This window comes from Odocoileus virginianus, chromosome 19 (genome assembly GCF_023699985.2).
Source record: "Odocoileus virginianus isolate 20LAN1187 ecotype Illinois chromosome 19, Ovbor_1.2, whole genome shotgun sequence".
In the NCBI taxonomy this organism is placed as follows: Eukaryota; Metazoa; Chordata; class Mammalia; order Artiodactyla; family Cervidae; genus Odocoileus; species Odocoileus virginianus.
Window position 1 is genome coordinate 5,360,764 of NC_069692.1, and position 17,272 is coordinate 5,378,035.

Consider the following 17,272-nt stretch of genomic DNA (forward strand, 5'->3'; position numbering starts at 1 on the left):
GAAAAGTGTAGTAAAATGCTGATTAATACAAAATAATTATTTGTCACATGATTTCATTACATTTGTAAAGGTATAAATTTCAAGTACAAAATTCAAAGCAGTAGTCTCAAAATATACTTGATATTTTTAAGAATTTGTATACAGAATTTTGTTCTTTTAAAGGTACAATTCACATCCCTTCTTTTCTGGCTTGACGGCAAATTGTAAGCTTCAATTTTGAAACTCACATGAAACAGTACTTAATCTCAACACTTTGTGTTAACTTTTAGCGTTTCTAGTCTAAAAATGGGGTATATTCCACTAGAATTATTCATCCTTTAAATCATCCAAGGCACTATAAGGAGTTCGTCTACATGGTGTTCAAAAAGTGTTTAGTAAATTGAACTTATGATCTAATACAATTAAATACGTACAATTTAATACCATGGATTGGATTTGTACTTGTCAACTTGTATGTTATTTTAGTAACTCAAAAACTTACTGATTAGCTACACACAGCCAAAGAGTTATAACTAAAGCCAAAACTCAACATTCATGATAGCAGATAGTGAACACAAGCTTCTACTTCTCCCTCAAATGGTTTTTATTTTCTTATTAGCAATGCTGGATGCTTTATCTTCTATCTGCCTATAGATTTAAAAAAAAAATGAAATAAACAAAGGAGTAAAGAACAAAATGTAGGGCACTTAGATAACTTATAAATTAAGAGACAGGAAAAAACCATCAAGCTAAATAATAAGATCTCAAAAGATCTACCTCAAAGCTATCATTATGAAAATATTTTCCCTCTGGAAATATTACTAACAGGACAAAGCTAGAAGTTAGCTATATGTAAACAACCAACCATAACTAGAGACAGCATAGCATTAAGAACACATTAGCAGGGGACAAAAAACATGGGTTTAAACTCCAAGTGCCCATATGATAGCTTAGTGATCTGGATAAGGGTGGGCAAATCACTTCATCTCTGTACAGTTTCTCTATTCATAAAACCAGTAACAATAAAACCTACCCCAATTATACTGCAAGGTTTCATGAGACCCAAATGAGGTATTATGCATTTTAGAAGTAGAAGTACTTTAGAAGCTGTAAATATCACTCAAAAAAGTTAAAAGGAGTATCTGTAATTTTAACAAGATGAGGGATAGCTCAAAGTTCCAGTTTTTTAAATGCAAGATATTTTAACCCTTTTTAGCCTATGTTTTTTTCTCACAGTTTGAAGATTCTATAGATATCATCCAATTCTATTACAAAATTCTGTTTCTTCCACCCTTTATAGGCTTTTTTCTATCTTACTCATAGAAAGAACAGGAAAATAGCTTTATCTAAAACTCTTATTAAACAAATAATAGTTTTTAAGGTGGTAATGTAACTAACCCCTTGCCTAATATGGCATAATATGGCTGACTTCTACTCCTGGTTACATCACTAACTTTTAAAGGTCTAAGAGCAAGTTACTTCAACCTCAAGAAGCTTTAGTTCTTGTATCTACAGAAAAGGTGGAGTATTATTGTGATCAACTTACCTGATGAGGAAAAATTCACCTTCATAACTGAAAGGTGAGAGTAATATTCAAGTATGAGAGAAAACTTTCCCTCCAAACACTCTACTAATACATCAGAGATCTTTGAAATCATGAAACTAACATGTGTAGCCCACAATTTGTGTTCTTTTGTATAAAGGCAAACTGAGACAGGACTTCCTTATTCGACAGAGATGTCCCAAAAAGGAGCAAATCAGAAACAGAAGGACAGAGAAGGAGAGAAGAAAAAATTCTTCACACGCATAGTTAAGGATTTACTTTTTTAAAAATTCTGCTCTATATACATAATCACAAAGGAAATCCATCGATCACTAACATTTGTACTCCAAATAACACTGTCAGAAAAGAATCTGACCAATCTTATATCTTACCTTATGAAGACTAAGGCATATTGAAAACAACAAATTAATTTCTTCACTGATAAAAATTTCTTTCATATTCTGCTTATTACACAGAAATAACTTTACTATGATTATCAATCAAGTAGAGTGTCACTTTTATGAAAAATTTCACAAGCCATTATATTTTACAAATGACTGGTTTTTGTCAAATAGTTTTTTTGCAAAATAATTCTGGCCATACACATATTAATGATATTGCTTTATGATTTATTACTAGAGGCTTTTATAATTGATTTTTAAATTTAACCATATTAAAATAGTAGGCACATGCCTGCCTTTTTGTTTGCTTGCTGAAAGGCATCCCTAATATATGGTAAGGGATGAAAAACAAAATGTCCAGGTATACAAAGTCAGCATCTGAGGAGCACTTCTGCCTTTATAGAGTAGCTAGAGTGAAACACTGCACATTATGTTTTATATGATATTAAACCACTGCAACTTAAATACTCAGCAGAAGACATCAAATATCTATTTAAGAAACAAAATGTGGAGCGGAAAAAGGGCTTAACCCAAATAAATATCTAACATACCATAATGATCAAAGGCAAGAATATCTGTTCCTTTGAGTTTAATTTAAAATTGATATATCTAAATCAAATTCTGTTGTACTGGAGGACTGCTGATGAAATACAATGACACAGTATTTATTTATAATTTCTTCACATGGTTTTTGAAACATTTTTCTCATCTAAATTGTCATTTCATACTTGTTAGCTTTTCAAACTTTCACTATTAAAACTATTTCAAAAACTAAACTAGTTATATCACAATAAACAGGTATTGTAATATATGCAATCAATTTTCTTTTAAATTTAGCATTTAATAAAAGTATGGAATAAATAACTTTTTTGAAACTTAAGGTGAAAATGTCTAAACCAATTCTTAAATGGATTTCCTTTGTGATATGCAGGGGACCTGTATCAACAACTCCCCAAATCTTTAACAGCTATCAAATGAAGAGACTGATAATTACCATATTAAAATAAGATCGAATTTTGACTCCTCTTGCCAGATCCCACACTATCACATTTCCATCATGACCAGCAGAAAAGAGAACTCTTGGATCAAATGGGTGTGGCTCAAGAACAAATACCTCATCTTCATGACCCTGAAATATTTTATAAGTGTCAAAGAATTATAAATATTAAAAGATAAAAAAAATTCAAACAAACACCAATATGACAACATTTCTATAAGTGGTAAAAATCTTCAAATTTATCAAATGTATAATAAAAAGGCTGGGCTAAAAAAAAAAAAAAGAAAAAAAAAAAAAAAAAAAGGCTGGGCTAATATCACTGTCCAGGGATTTGCTATCATCGAGTGAAACCTGAGAATACTATTTACTGATCCAGCCCTGAATATTAAAAAAAATAGCTAGATTCACATTTCTAAGCCAAACGTGTTTAACTGCATTTTAAAATTATTTCCATTATCCCAAAAAGACCTGTTAGCCAGCAAGAGATTTCAGATAACATAAAAGACTTTATTTCTTAACAAAAGCATTCTATTTTACAACCAGCTTCAGTTTATACCAAATAAAAATTAGTCTTTTTTCTCACCATCAGGACATGAATTAGTTGACCGGTGTAAGAATTCCAAACTTTCAAAGTCATGTTATTAACTGCAGTTATAACTGTATTGTCATGTCGATCCCATGCTACCATAGTTACTTTCATTTTTGTGATTTTATCTTCTATCCCTTGAAGGTTTTGGCTGAAAGTGACGGAGGCAGTATTTGCTTACAATGATATTATTTATTAAAATATCAGCATGACAAAAACCTAAATGTATTTTCTTGGTTTACATTCATTAACATGGATAACTAACTATTGCTTAACACAGTATTTAAGAATAATTTGAACCAACAAAAAACGATGGCAAAAATTACTGCATGGAGTCAGGAAAATCAGGATTCCAGTGCTGCTAAGACACTGAGTAACAGATGAGCCTGAGTACATGTGACTGACTGTAATATCTTTCTGGGTCTAAGACTGCTGTGCCATGCTGCTTACTCTCCATCTTTGACTGTTGCCACCATGCCCTGATACTTTGCTCCCCATCCAAGACTACTATGCATAAATACAAATAGAAAAAAAAGGTTAAAATATTAAAATGAAAATGATAGTTTCAACATGTAGTATAATTTCTCTTAGCTAGAGATAACCAGTGGATATACCACATCACCCCTGTGTCAAATGGAACACTGTATGTTCTAGTTTTCTTTAAAAAGTAGTAAAAGGTACAGCTATTCTTAATAGTACTATCAAACTGTCAATAAAACTGAACTGCAGAATATCATTAATCTGCATACAGGGCAAAAACTCATTTTATAAAAATCAACATCAATCTCCAAAAGTGCCTTCAATTATCACAGAAAAGTAATCAGTTTAACATGAGATTATGATACATACTTTTATAGGGTGAGTCTCACACTAACATGTAAAACAGCTTTACAACTTTAAATGATCTAGATATATCTATGTAATATTTCAAATGTGATCTCTTACCCTGCTGGCCGAGTAGCCATATCCAGCAAAATACTCTTCCATTCTCTTCGTTTAAACTGCCAAATACGTGCTGTCCCATCCCGACTGCCACTTACAAACCTGCAAAAGAGCCCACGCCCCAAAGAAAAAAAAAAAAAAATCACATGTGCTTTACCAAAATGCACTTTCCAAGAGTTGTATTTTTAAAAACACCTTTCATTTTTCCTTACACAGCCTTCTAATATAATAGATTATTCTACCTGATATTTTTTGTAAATCTAAGAATTTCTGAAATGTCAGAGCTTTTTAAAATGTTACATACATGCACACATTCTAATGTATGTGGCTAGGTCTCATAACATTCAAAAGTGATTCAAGGCTACTATTTACTACCTTAGAAAGAGAACTGATACTTTCCAAAAGAAAAACACTGATTTTCCTCACATTTTACTCAATGTAAATATCATTTTTAAATTTAATGCAAGAATATGAGAAAACTTACACAATATCATCTAAGTTTATTATCAATAAACACTTCTGCTTCAAATATTATAATGTATTTCCAATCTTTACTAAAAGTTTCCTTACACCTTGATATGTACAGAAAATATGTAAGGTGGATGAAAGTCCCTATTACTTAAAAAAAAAAAAAAGGCCAAATAAATTATCATTATTACAGATAAAACATAAACACACATTAACAGGAATGTGATGAAAATTGACTTTTCACCATAACTGGTCAAGATCTTTATTCTAGGTGGCTAATTAATATACAAAACTAATTAAAACCTGACCATAGGAACTGTCCTTATTTCATATTTGAAAACCAGAATTCAATTTGACAAACAAAAATAATTATTTTACCTGTTACTAGTGTTGGAAAACTGGATACTGTCAACTTTGTCCTATATACAAACAGATGAACAGAAAAGAGGATCCTGAATATAAACTGTTAAGACTCATTTACATCATACTCATATAAGTCCTTTCAACAATACTTACAGTATGAAACTCCAATTCTGATATTTTCTCTGGCTGACCTGATCCAAAAAAATAAACCCTAATAATGTGATCTGTGCTTCCTGTGGCCAGAAACATTCCACCTGAAGAATAACAGCAAACATTTATGAATAAAACACAAGTTCAAAATCTCTGAAAATTAAATAAGAAATGCAAGCAATGTTATCATAGTATATACTAAATGACTAATATTTCATTCTACAACTATTCACATTTATCCTAATGAACATAATACATCTAACCTGAAATTAAGAGTCTGCTAACATAAGCTTCGACTGGAATTTTTCAGTATTTATAGAAGCTTTCTTCTACAAATGATTTCACTAATAATTACATGACCATGTTAATATTATCAGAAAACATGTCTTAATTCTGCTAAAATCCCTTTCCTGCCCCATTTCCCATCTGCTAAAATCCTATCAAGTATTCAAGGCCCAACTCCTTCACTACAGGCCTTCCAGGCTTGCAATCCAATAAGCCTCCTCTCCTCTGAACTCTGATTACAACTTTGTCATGGGTCACATACATTCTACTTGACATTATAGCTATGTGTACATGCAGTTTTACTCTCAGAATCAATACTCTCCCACAGTGTTGAAAACAATGCTATATAAAACTGCATCTTGAGTACTCTGAAGCATATGCAGAGCCTATATTTGTATTAATACTAGAAGTAAAACCGTCTGCATGGCAGTAGCAGTGGAAATCAAGAAACTAGAAATTAAAGATGTTTAGATATTATTACAGCAAAAATAAGACTTGTCATCAGTTTGCAATCACTTGTCTCTGGTACTACTGCTAACCACAATTATGAAAGGAAAAGAAAAGGCAAACTGTGGAAAGAACTAGTATTAGGCACACTAATTCATGTTTCATTTTCTCATCAATTCACTTAAAATCTCCAGATCACAATTTGTTTATCAAGATTCTAATATCCACTAAAAATGCTGCTACATAAACTCAAAATGTAACTGGAATTTCATCACTGCTATACAGCTGTTTTTTTAAGAGCAAATAAGAACAATCTGGAGCAAAATAAGTAATAAAGATGTACAAATGTCTATCAATCTATTTTATTCAGCCATAAGTACCTGCAAAATCATTGAAAATATAAAAGATTTAAAATACTTTTCTTTCAATGAGATAATTATTCAAAGACTTATTCTTTAACGGTAAAATTTGAAACTATTTCCTCCTACCAAAGAATTACTGTCTTCTTAAAGAAAGACTTAATCAGTAAAACACTCAACCAAATGAGTATGTAAGCTAAACTAGAATAAAGTTCAAATATCTATAAACTAATTTATGACCACCCCTTGGTACGTGCAAGAGAATATGATTTCTATTACAACAGTAGGTATATTCCAAAATTTTATGTGTTCTGCTAGAAGCCTTCAAATATACAACTTTTAAGTGGAGAGTCAGGAAGAAAAAAATCTTACCAGCACTAAAAGATGAACAGATCATTTGAACTCCAGGTCGAGGGCGCTCTGTAAATTTTGCAGGTCTCGGACTGTAATACAAAAAATAACTAATTAAAAATATACCAAAGAGATCAACACCACCACAACTCAGCTGTCTCAAAAAATAATTACAGAAGGACAAAATAAGAAGCAACAGATGGCGCCCTTTCTAAAAACAAGTTTGAAATCATTGTGTGTCATGATCAGCAGGATCATGTGGAAACTTTACATATAGATTTTTATAGGAGTTCCTGATTATATAACAATCTGTACATGAAACAAAGTCACTGTCCCACCTGATACAGTTGTTTCACTCACTTCTAATCAAATTAAACAGGTTCTCAGTTTCATACAGCAGAACAGCAATGCACAAATATATAATGAAATAAAAATCACAAATACATAAGCAACTATATTGCTCATTTAAAATAGTGATCTATAGAAAATAGGTCACACTTAACTATGTTTACATTAATTACATAATTATATTACAGATTATATGTTTATATTAATAGTACTGACATTACACAGTTAAAATCAACCAAACTGAAGAAAAATTAAATTATGGATTTTACCCACACCAGTTCCAATACATATACAATATATATGCAATATTCCAATACAAAAAAAAAATTTCAATACAGTGATTACATTTAAAGCCCTTAACATATATTTCAAACTAGCTTTTCTCAGAATATTAGGAGAGAAAATTATAAAAAATTATTAGAGCCTTCACTGCATAACTCTCACTACCCACAGCTATTGAACACAGAATGGTTTCAGTCTTGTGATCATTTAAGGGAAAAATGTACAGAATATTTTGTTAACCGACATTTTAACATGTTTTATTAATATTCATTAGCTCTGATAATAGCTAAGCATAACTCATACAGTTTAGAGAAAGTTACTAAAACATTCTTGAAACCTAAACATTTACTTAGAGAAAAAATTTAACTTTAAGTAAATTTATCTGAAATCATATAGGCAATAAAAAGAACTGCTTTCATTACTATCTTATAGACTATGGTACATTTTTATTAATTTTTGGCTAATGCCAAACAAGCAGTTAGAACCCATAATCAGAACATGTAAGCAATTATACAGACTGTCATTTTAAACAAATGCTAGTATTTTTAAAGGGAAAAAACAGATAAGCAGGTACACATAATTTATTTTTAAACATACATTTGAGGAAATATTTTAAGATATGGCCTAGGATTCAGACCCTCTGAGTTCAGTTCCCAGTTTTGCCACTTATCAGTGTGACCTTAGGCAAGCTAACATTTCTGTACCTGAGTCTCCTCATCTGTAAAATGGAGGTGAACATCACCTCTCCATTCACAGGTTTGTCCATGGGGTAAGTATAGCACTTATCCCACCAGATCCACTTGAGAGGCAGCATGAAATAGCACAAAACCAGAGGGGCAAAGAAATGTTACAGTCCTGGCCTTACCATTTTTAAATACTGTTTTTAACTGTAGGAAAGTCATTCAGCCTTTCTTTGCCTCAGTGTCTGGAACCCAAACACAGTATTGTCCAGACAACTTATTTTGATAAACCAAAATATCATCATAGGTACAAGCATAAATGCAAAATGTTATTATGGGGCAGAGGGAAAGGTGCATCTATCTACCTTGATGTAGTTTAGTGAAAATTTAAAGATTCCATTTTCCTAAATTTTCCTAGATCCACAATAAAATCTATTCTATAGATATAATAACAGAAATAACTATAATTCTTCTAAAGAACTAGGAACTCTGAAGATTATGTTCTAAGTACCAAAAGGAGTTACTGCAGCATACAAAAAGTAGTAGTAATAAAACAGGCATATTCTGAAAAAGTGAGGGCTAGGAAAAAAGATAAGAGAAAAAAGAAATAAACATGTTAGCATATAAGTTTCTTTAAAGCATGAAAACAAAAAGGAAAGCATAAGAATGAGAGGCCAGTGAAGAGCCAAAAATTAATGTTACTCAAGGAGAAAAAGAAAATTATTCCTACTGTTGATTACTTTATACTTTTGCAATTTCAACCATTAAGTTAAACATATTTATTCTAAGAAATAAAAGAGCCACTGACTTTATTTTAAGGGTTCCAGCATCCCAGAGCCAAAAACAAATCGTGCCATCTGCCCCAGTAGAAGACAGATATCTCTTTGAGCCACTGCACAATGGTGAGAACTGAAGAAGAAAGAAGAAACAATTTTATAAGAAGAGTGACACAGTCCAAACAATAAACCTATTTTCATCATACAAATAGCAAATAACAATAATGGTTAAACACTCCAATTTGACAAACGTCACGGTTACCTTCATATTTAAAGTCCATGTATTCATAGAGAAAAGAGAAATATTCCTTTATTTTAGTTGGGTTTACACAATGGATTATAAAGGTGACTTCTTAAAATTTACTTTAAATTGTAATCACAGAGGATTTTTCAGGGATTAAAATGATTACCTGTAGTGACGTTATAGATGCACTGTGGCCCTGAAGAACAGCCAAAGGCGCACACGTTCGAAGACACCAGACTCGGATCATTTTATCACAACTTCCAGCTGCTATCATGGTATTCTCATAGTTGACAGCCATGTCTGATATTTCAGCAGCATGCCCTCTCAAAGTAGCTAATAATCTCCCATCATCTGTTGCCCAGATTTTCACAAGACAGTCATCAGAACCCTTAAAATAAAAATGGATATTTACTGAATTAACTATAAATTTAGTTCAAATATTTAACAGATTTTTAAAAAATCCTATCTGTGATATCCACTTCCCAATATTCATAACTTTAAGTACTAAAAAAGTATTAAATACTTGTGTTAGAAACTTTCCTCTACACAAGGTGCTTTATCTTATAAATTATTCACTTATAAAGAATACTTGTATATGCCCACCATCTAACAGGAAAAGTAGGATGTTAGCAATAACTAACAATTACCTATGGCCCCTACCCACTACCCAAGGTAGCCTCTATATGGAATCTTGTCAAAGAAGCTGAACTTCTAAAATAACAAAACTATAACTGCAAAACAAATGTAACATGCAATAGTGACTAATCCTATCTACATTAATATAAAAATGAAAGGAAGCTTATTGGTGCTTTTTCCTCCTACAAAGCCAAAATCTTTAACACGTGAGTTTCCCACCATTGATCTTCAGCTAAATACATTACATTCAAAGTCACCTGTCAGTTATAAGAAAGAAGTTAATTTTAGCTGCATGAAGTCATTAAAAATATATATACTACCTATTTACCCTTTGCAGGAGCATAAGCTCAGGGAGAAATGTAAAGAATAATTTTCTATGAATATCTGTATTTACAAATAAACATCTCTCTCTCACTTAGCCAAAGCAGCAGTAAGAACTTCTAGACTTTTCCTTCTCTAATTTTTCTTATTCATCTTATAGTTCAAACTTTACTCTTTTACCAACCTCTCCCTACTTCCCCCCTAGTTTTTACTATTAAAAAGTTTTAAATATACAAAAAGTACAATATATTACCATTAACCTCATATATCCATTCCCCAAATTCGAAATTAGAACATTTCAAAGGTTGTAGGTTACAACTCTTTACAAATATTCCAATCTATTTTGTCAAAAAATACACACACACACAATTTTATCAGACATTAGAAAGTACTTAGAGGATCTGCAACAGCAAGGACACAGAGAAGTATCTGCTTCTAAAAACTAAGGCACTATTTGGCTCTGACCTACATTCACAACAAAAATAAAATTTTAAATATGCCAACACAGGTAGAATATACACAAAGAATAAAATCCTGTCATCTCATTATTTCTTATGTATCTGAATAAGTCTGCTTTATATTCTACAGAAGATTTTTTCAGATTATCTTACATGTTAACAAACAGAAAACAAAAAAACACACACATCTTTGTGATCAAAATGCCAACTTTTTTGAAAAGGACAGGTGGCAACCTGTTATCTAAAAGTCAGCTTCCAGTGACTTTTCACCATATAAAATTGAATAGGAAGTCCCACTATATTATGAATGTATTAAGTTCACTAACCTTATAATTCTGCTTTATATTGACACGTACAAAAAAAAAAAAAATTCCCCACAATACCACCTACCCCCCAAAAAAACACTGTACACAATTTGCTTTAGTGTGTTTTATCCCAAATTAACCTTTCTTTTCTTCCATTAAATACAGGAGAGAAAGTTTTCATCTTACTTTCAGGGAAATCTCTCTTCACTGTCCTCTTCTATGATATAAAGTAGTACACTGTCCCCAACCCTCACCCCCGATCCCCAGAACTCCTGGCAGAATTTCAAACAAAATCCTAAAGCATCCTCAGGCAATTTCTATCTCATGAATCTTTATTTGTGATCATCTATTTTGATGTGAATGTGAAACTAAATATGATCTGACAAATTCAACTAACTTCTTTTAAAATGACTATGAGAAACACAGGGATTGAACCCAGGTCTCCCATGTTGCAAGTGGATTCTTTACCAGCTGAGCCACAAGGGAAGCCCATCATAAACACAAGTACACATAAATAATTACGTGAAAAGGAGTGTAGACAAGAAGAAAAATCAAACTTACCAGGAAAATACTCTTAAAAGCACCATGTGAAAGGATGAATTAAAAAACTGATAAAACTATTCCTTATAAAAAGGCCAAACTGTAAAGCCAACTTGAACAGATGATCATTCTTTACAGAAGCCTACGTCAAATGTTAGTAAAGTCTATAATAAGCCAAGGAATAGAATATTACTGTCTTTCAGTCAAAACGTTAAAAGAGTTACAGACATGAAAGTAAAAGTAATGTCACTTAAACGGCGAAAGGAAAGAAAGAGTTGGAAAACACAGGCACAGGTGTCGGCCTTGGCAGGAAGGACACATGGGCTCCTAGGCCTCATGGAGGAGGAAGAGTTATGGCGGACATGGCAATTGTAAAGCAAGCAGCAAAGAAATTAGATGATTCTAACCTCAGCACCAAGACAAATATCTGAGGATTATTTCCCAAAGGAGGAGAAGGGGGAAAGAAAAGAAGGAACCAAAAAAAAGTGAGGAAAGTTTTAAAATGTGTTAGAATCTTATAAGCAATAAGGGAAAAATCCTGGAAGCAACAGTGAACTTCCAACATGATTTTAGAAAAAAATCTGAACTGACAAGGTTTTTAAACAAAGTTCTAATGCCCAGGGGAAAAAGAAGTATTCGCTTATTTTCAGTAATACAGAGATACTGCTGCTAGGACTGAGGATTTGGCAAGGCAGTGGGAAAGCTGGGCGAATGAAGTGTAAGTGGGAAATTAAAAACAAAAATTAAGCTGCAAAGGTTTCATCTAAGGAAGGTCACTAAGGGTACAGTTTTAAATGCCTGTTAAGGAGTTTGAATTTAACCTGGCAAGGGAAGCTAATGAAGCATTTTAAGCAGATAAGACATGGTTACTCTAATATTTTAACCACAAGTTTTAAGAAATCTATGAGCTGGTGAAAACTGAAGATGCTTCTTTGAAATGCATTTTTAAATCAAATTATAATATTATGCTAGTGGTTAATGCCAAGCAAATATAAAAGGTGGCAATGGATCATTAGTTTCACTGAGAGTGTTCATTAGTATGTGTTAATAGTAACCTAATGTGTTATCATGATAATATAGATAAATGACACATTTATCATTTATCTGTTTACTGAGTATAAAATACCAAAAAGAACATGTAGCTTTAACTTACATAAATCCCCAAATAAAATGAGATATATCCAATTTACACTGTTTTCTCTTGCATGTCAAGATATCCTGTCAATGCAAAGATAATGCCAAGAAAGCTGAAAAAGTAACTTCTCTCTATCCTGAGAAAATAACAGTGCAGATATCACTTGTAAAAAGACTTGATAAAGGGTGGAACTTAAACTTATGAATTTGTGTACCCTATACATTTTCTTTTTCCATAGCCACAGTGATAAAGCCAAGTGCCTTGAAAATGATCAACAAGCTCTGTAGCTTAGGGCAGAGGAAGGAAACTGAATCAGACATTTACTCTGGAATCACTGTTATTTAATATTTTTAAGCAGACTATGGAAATGGTGGCACCAATGACCTTTCCTTCTAGAATTTAACTGGATCTCTTACACAGCAAGTAATCACCCACCCCCCACTTTCCTTCTTCAGTTCAATTCAGTTCAGTCACTCAGTCGTGTCCGACTCTTTGCGACCCCATGAGTCGCAGGACGCCAGGCCTCCCTGTCCATCACCAACTCCCGGAGTTTACTCAAACTCATATCCATCGAGTCGGTGGTGCCATCCAGCCATCTCATCCTCTGTCGTCCCCTTCTCCTCCTGCCCCCAATCCCTCCCAGCATCAGGGTCCTTTCCAATGAGTCAACTCTTCACATGAGGTGGCCAAAGTATTGGAGTTTCAGCTTCAGCATCAGTCGTTCCAATGAACACCCAGGACTGATCTCCTTTACGATGGACTGGTTGGATCTCCTTGCAGTCCAAGGGACTCTCAAGAGTCTTCTCCAACACCATAGTTCAAAAGCATCAATTCTTCGTTGTTCAGCTTTCTTCACAGTCCAACTATCACATCCATACACGACCACTGGAAAAACCATAGCCTTGACTAGATGGACCTTTGTTGGTAAAGTAATGTCTCTGCTTTTTGATATGCTATCTAAGGTTAGTCATAACTTTCCTTCCAAGGAGTAAGCGTCTTTTAATTTCATGGCTGCAATCACCTCCTTCTTAGTCTATCCTAAAGAAGTCCCTATTTTGTGAATCCCTTTTGGAAACTACAAAGTTTCATCAAAATAAAAAGTGTGAGAGGCAAATTTCAGACAGATAAAAATGAATGCTGACATTTCCCATATTTAAAGCCCAGGAATTAAATATGTCTATACAAAAGCAATATGTATATCCATTTGCTTTTGTATTCTGGTCAAGAAAAATTCCACAGATCTGTGACAAGGCTTTCTACTGTGTTGAGCACTTGGGTAATAAAATTCGTCTTGAAATCTACAAATCAATGTCCTACCTATTGATAGGAAAGCTTTACAAAACAACTTCAGATACAGGGTTTTCGATCATTTATATTCTATGTAAAAACTAAAGCAGAATCTAAAGTCAACTTTCAAGTTTCTGGAAAACAAGTTTTAAAGGGCTTAACTGAACTGTTTAAGTATATATATAAACATTTATTTAAACTGAAACCTAGAAGATTAACTGTAACAACTGTATGAACTACTCAATGATGAAAAAAAGTACTTAAACAGAAAAAGAAAAAGCACTTTACAACATGGAACAGTAAATGACAAAGAATTGTTGACTTCTGCAAGGAGAAAACCACATGCACTTGGGCCAACAGTACAGCAGGTTAATTTTGCTCAGACAACCTTAAGAGTTAAAAAGCAGACCCATAAACTTTTCCCTGCTAAAAGAGAAGCATCAATTGAACAGGCCAACCAACGATCACTGCTCTGGCATGAAGATAAAAGAAATTAGGTGATTATTAAACTTATAGTATATTGGAGAATTTGGCAGTCCTTGGCAGAATCAAAAAAGAGAATTGTAATTTCTCTTGCTACTGCTACATAGCATATGAGTCAGATTTCACCTCTTGATGTCATCAGAACAAACAGAATTAAATGTTAAAAACATCATGTATATGGTTATGCATACTATAATGCCATTTTTTTTTTCCAAGCAAAAAAGTAGCCTTATTTGTGTGCTTAGTCGCTCAGTTGTATCCGATTCTTTGCAACCCCACATACTGTAGCCCACCAGGCTCTTCCATCCATGGTGATTCTCCAGGCAAGAGCACTGGAGTGGGTTGCCATGCCCTCCTTCAGGGGATCTTCCCAACCCAGGGATTGAACCCGGATCTCCCACACTGCAGGCGGATTCTTTACCATCTGAACCACCAGGGAAGCCCTTAGTAGTCTTTTATTTATCTGAATAACAATTCACTTATTTGGGCAGCTAAAAACTGCTTATACTTTAAATTTAGTTCAATGTGTTTTCTAGAAAAGGCCACTGATTTTCTTACCACTCTATCAGACAGACCTATATTACAAATTACCCTAAACTTTAGGCAGTCATCTCAACAAGGCTGAATTTTCTTATTCCTTGTCTATCTAAACCACCACTGACTAACCTTTTATCAACATAACCATCATTTGCTCTCACCCTGCTCCCAGATGCCAAGGACCATTATGGAAAAGAAGACAAGCACACTAATTCTGCAGAATTGCAAGTTCACAGCTCCTGTTTATTCGGATGGCTAAGGCTAATCAGCAACCCTTTTTGGCCCCTATTCATCACTCTTTCCCTATTACCAGGTTTTATCACTCATCTCTAAAACTCAGACCCATTCCCTAATCAACACTCTTCATCATGTAAAATATTTCAATTTGAAAAGCAGAATCTGTTCATTGTAAACCTAATTATCTTTCTAAACAGTCCACATAAACTGCTCTTAATCTATTCACTTATCTATCCTCCAGAAAGACCACTGCACATCAGTTATCTCCTCTTACATCTGCTCTCCTAGTTCCTTACCCAACCCAGGTTTCAAAAATTTATCTTCTTATAAATTACGGTATTCTAGTTCTCCTTTCCATTAATACCAAACTTACTGAATATACAGTATCATCCCTACACTACCTCCCATGTACTTTGAAAAAGTAATTTTGCATTTCAAACTTATGGGAGTTTCAAGATCAGTACCAATGTCTTCCATCACCCAGACACATCAACTATTAACAATTCACTGCATTTGCTCCATCACCGTTTTTCTTTCCTTTCTCACCATATAATACACCTACAGACTTGATGCCCCATCACCTCTAAGTATCCCAGTGTGCATTCCTCTAAAACAAGGACACACATCTACATACACTGGGGAAACTAAAACTGATAAAAATGCCATCCAATCCACAGGTCCCATTCAAATTTTGTCAACTATCCTGACATTGTTCCCTTTTCTTTTTTGGCCCAGGGTCCCATATAGCAACGTGTCTTATATTGTCACTTCAATCTCTTCAATCTAGAGTATTTCCTGAGGCTTTCTCTATGTTTCATGTCCTCAGAAGTTTATAAAGAACACAGACTTTAAATTCTGTCAGATCATACTGTCTTGGTAGGAATCCCACAGACAAGATGCTGTTTGCCTCAATGTACCACTTCAGAGGATATGCAATGTCAACTCCCATCCCACCACTACTGAAGTTGGTAACTTTGTCATGTGAAGTGTTTCGCATATTTTCCCCCTGGAAAGTTGCAATTTTCCCCATTTTAAATAAATTAGTATCTTGTGGGAACATACGCTAGATTATGCCAAGATCTTCAAACCAGTAAGTATCAACCAATCTACCCTCCAAAGATGACACACAAATGAATCAACCACCACTATGATAGTTGCCCAACCAGCATTCTTTCTGTAACTATCAGTTGGCATTCTACCATAAATAATCAGTTTCCCTTTTTCTCACTTAATTATTTACAAATTTACATCAGTATAGACTCAAGGATGCCTATTTTAGTCAGTGCTCATAAATAATTAAGTCAAGGTCCTACCCATCCTCATGGAACTTCTTTAATAAGAAAATACAATTAAAGCTAATTTTAAAAATTAGAATTTCAGACAGTGGTAGATATTATAAGAAAAACACAGTAAGGTAACGTGATAATGATACAGTATGAGGAGGGAAGGCAGACAGCGAAAAGTTTCTTAAATATGCAGTGTTTGACCAGAGCTGCTAAAAAAAGGAATAAGCCACAGCAATATTTCAGAGAAAATGATTCCAGGCAAAGGGAATAGACAGTACAAAGGCTTTAAGCCATAAATGGGCTTTGCAAGTTTGAAACACAGAAAAAGACTAGTGTAAATGAAGCACAGTAGGAGGAGAGAATTCATCTTACGGACATTTTTATATATGTATCTTCCTTAACAGAAGTTTCTTACAAGAAAGGCCATTATTCACTTCTGTATCTCTAACTGACTGGCTCATTCATTCATCTTTCTTTTTTGTCATATGCCTACTGTATACACCAGATTTCCCTGTAGCTCAGTCGGTAAAGAATCTGCCTGCAGTGCAAGAGACCTGGGTTCGATCCCTGGGTTGGGAAGATCCCCTGGAGAAGAAAATGGCAACCCACTCCAGCATCCTTGCCTGGAAAAATCTCATGGACAGAGGAGCCTCGTGGGCTGCAGTCCATGGGGTCGGAAAGAGTCCGTCACGACTGAGCGGCTAACACAATACTGTATACCCCAGATACAATGTAAGGCACTGCAGATCTAAAAAGGTTTCAGAAAAAGGATTTGTTGTCAAGAAGTTCACAGCTTAATAGAGACTGACCCCTATACAAATTCACTGCAACAGAGGACCATACAAT

General features: G+C 33.8%; 1 protein-coding gene across 3 annotated transcripts in view; it reads right to left on the bottom strand.

Annotated features, from left to right (window-relative positions):
* PHIP (pleckstrin homology domain interacting protein) overlaps positions 1-17,272 on the bottom strand; it is a 121,285-nt gene that overhangs the window by 63,623 nt on the left and 40,390 nt on the right. For all 3 annotated transcript variants that reach the window (XM_070449816.1, XM_070449817.1, XM_070449815.1), the window contains exons 8-15: positions 9,368-9,589; positions 8,990-9,090; positions 6,893-6,963; positions 5,433-5,533; positions 5,295-5,335; positions 4,452-4,550; positions 3,504-3,657; positions 2,918-3,052 (exon numbers count right to left, since the gene is read on the bottom strand). In XM_070449816.1, coding sequence (XP_070305917.1) covers positions 2,918-3,052; positions 3,504-3,657; positions 4,452-4,550; positions 5,295-5,335; positions 5,433-5,533; positions 6,893-6,963; positions 8,990-9,090; positions 9,368-9,589 — 924 coding nt within the window. The remainder of the gene's footprint in view (positions 1-2,917; positions 3,053-3,503; positions 3,658-4,451; positions 4,551-5,294; positions 5,336-5,432; positions 5,534-6,892; positions 6,964-8,989; positions 9,091-9,367; positions 9,590-17,272) is intronic.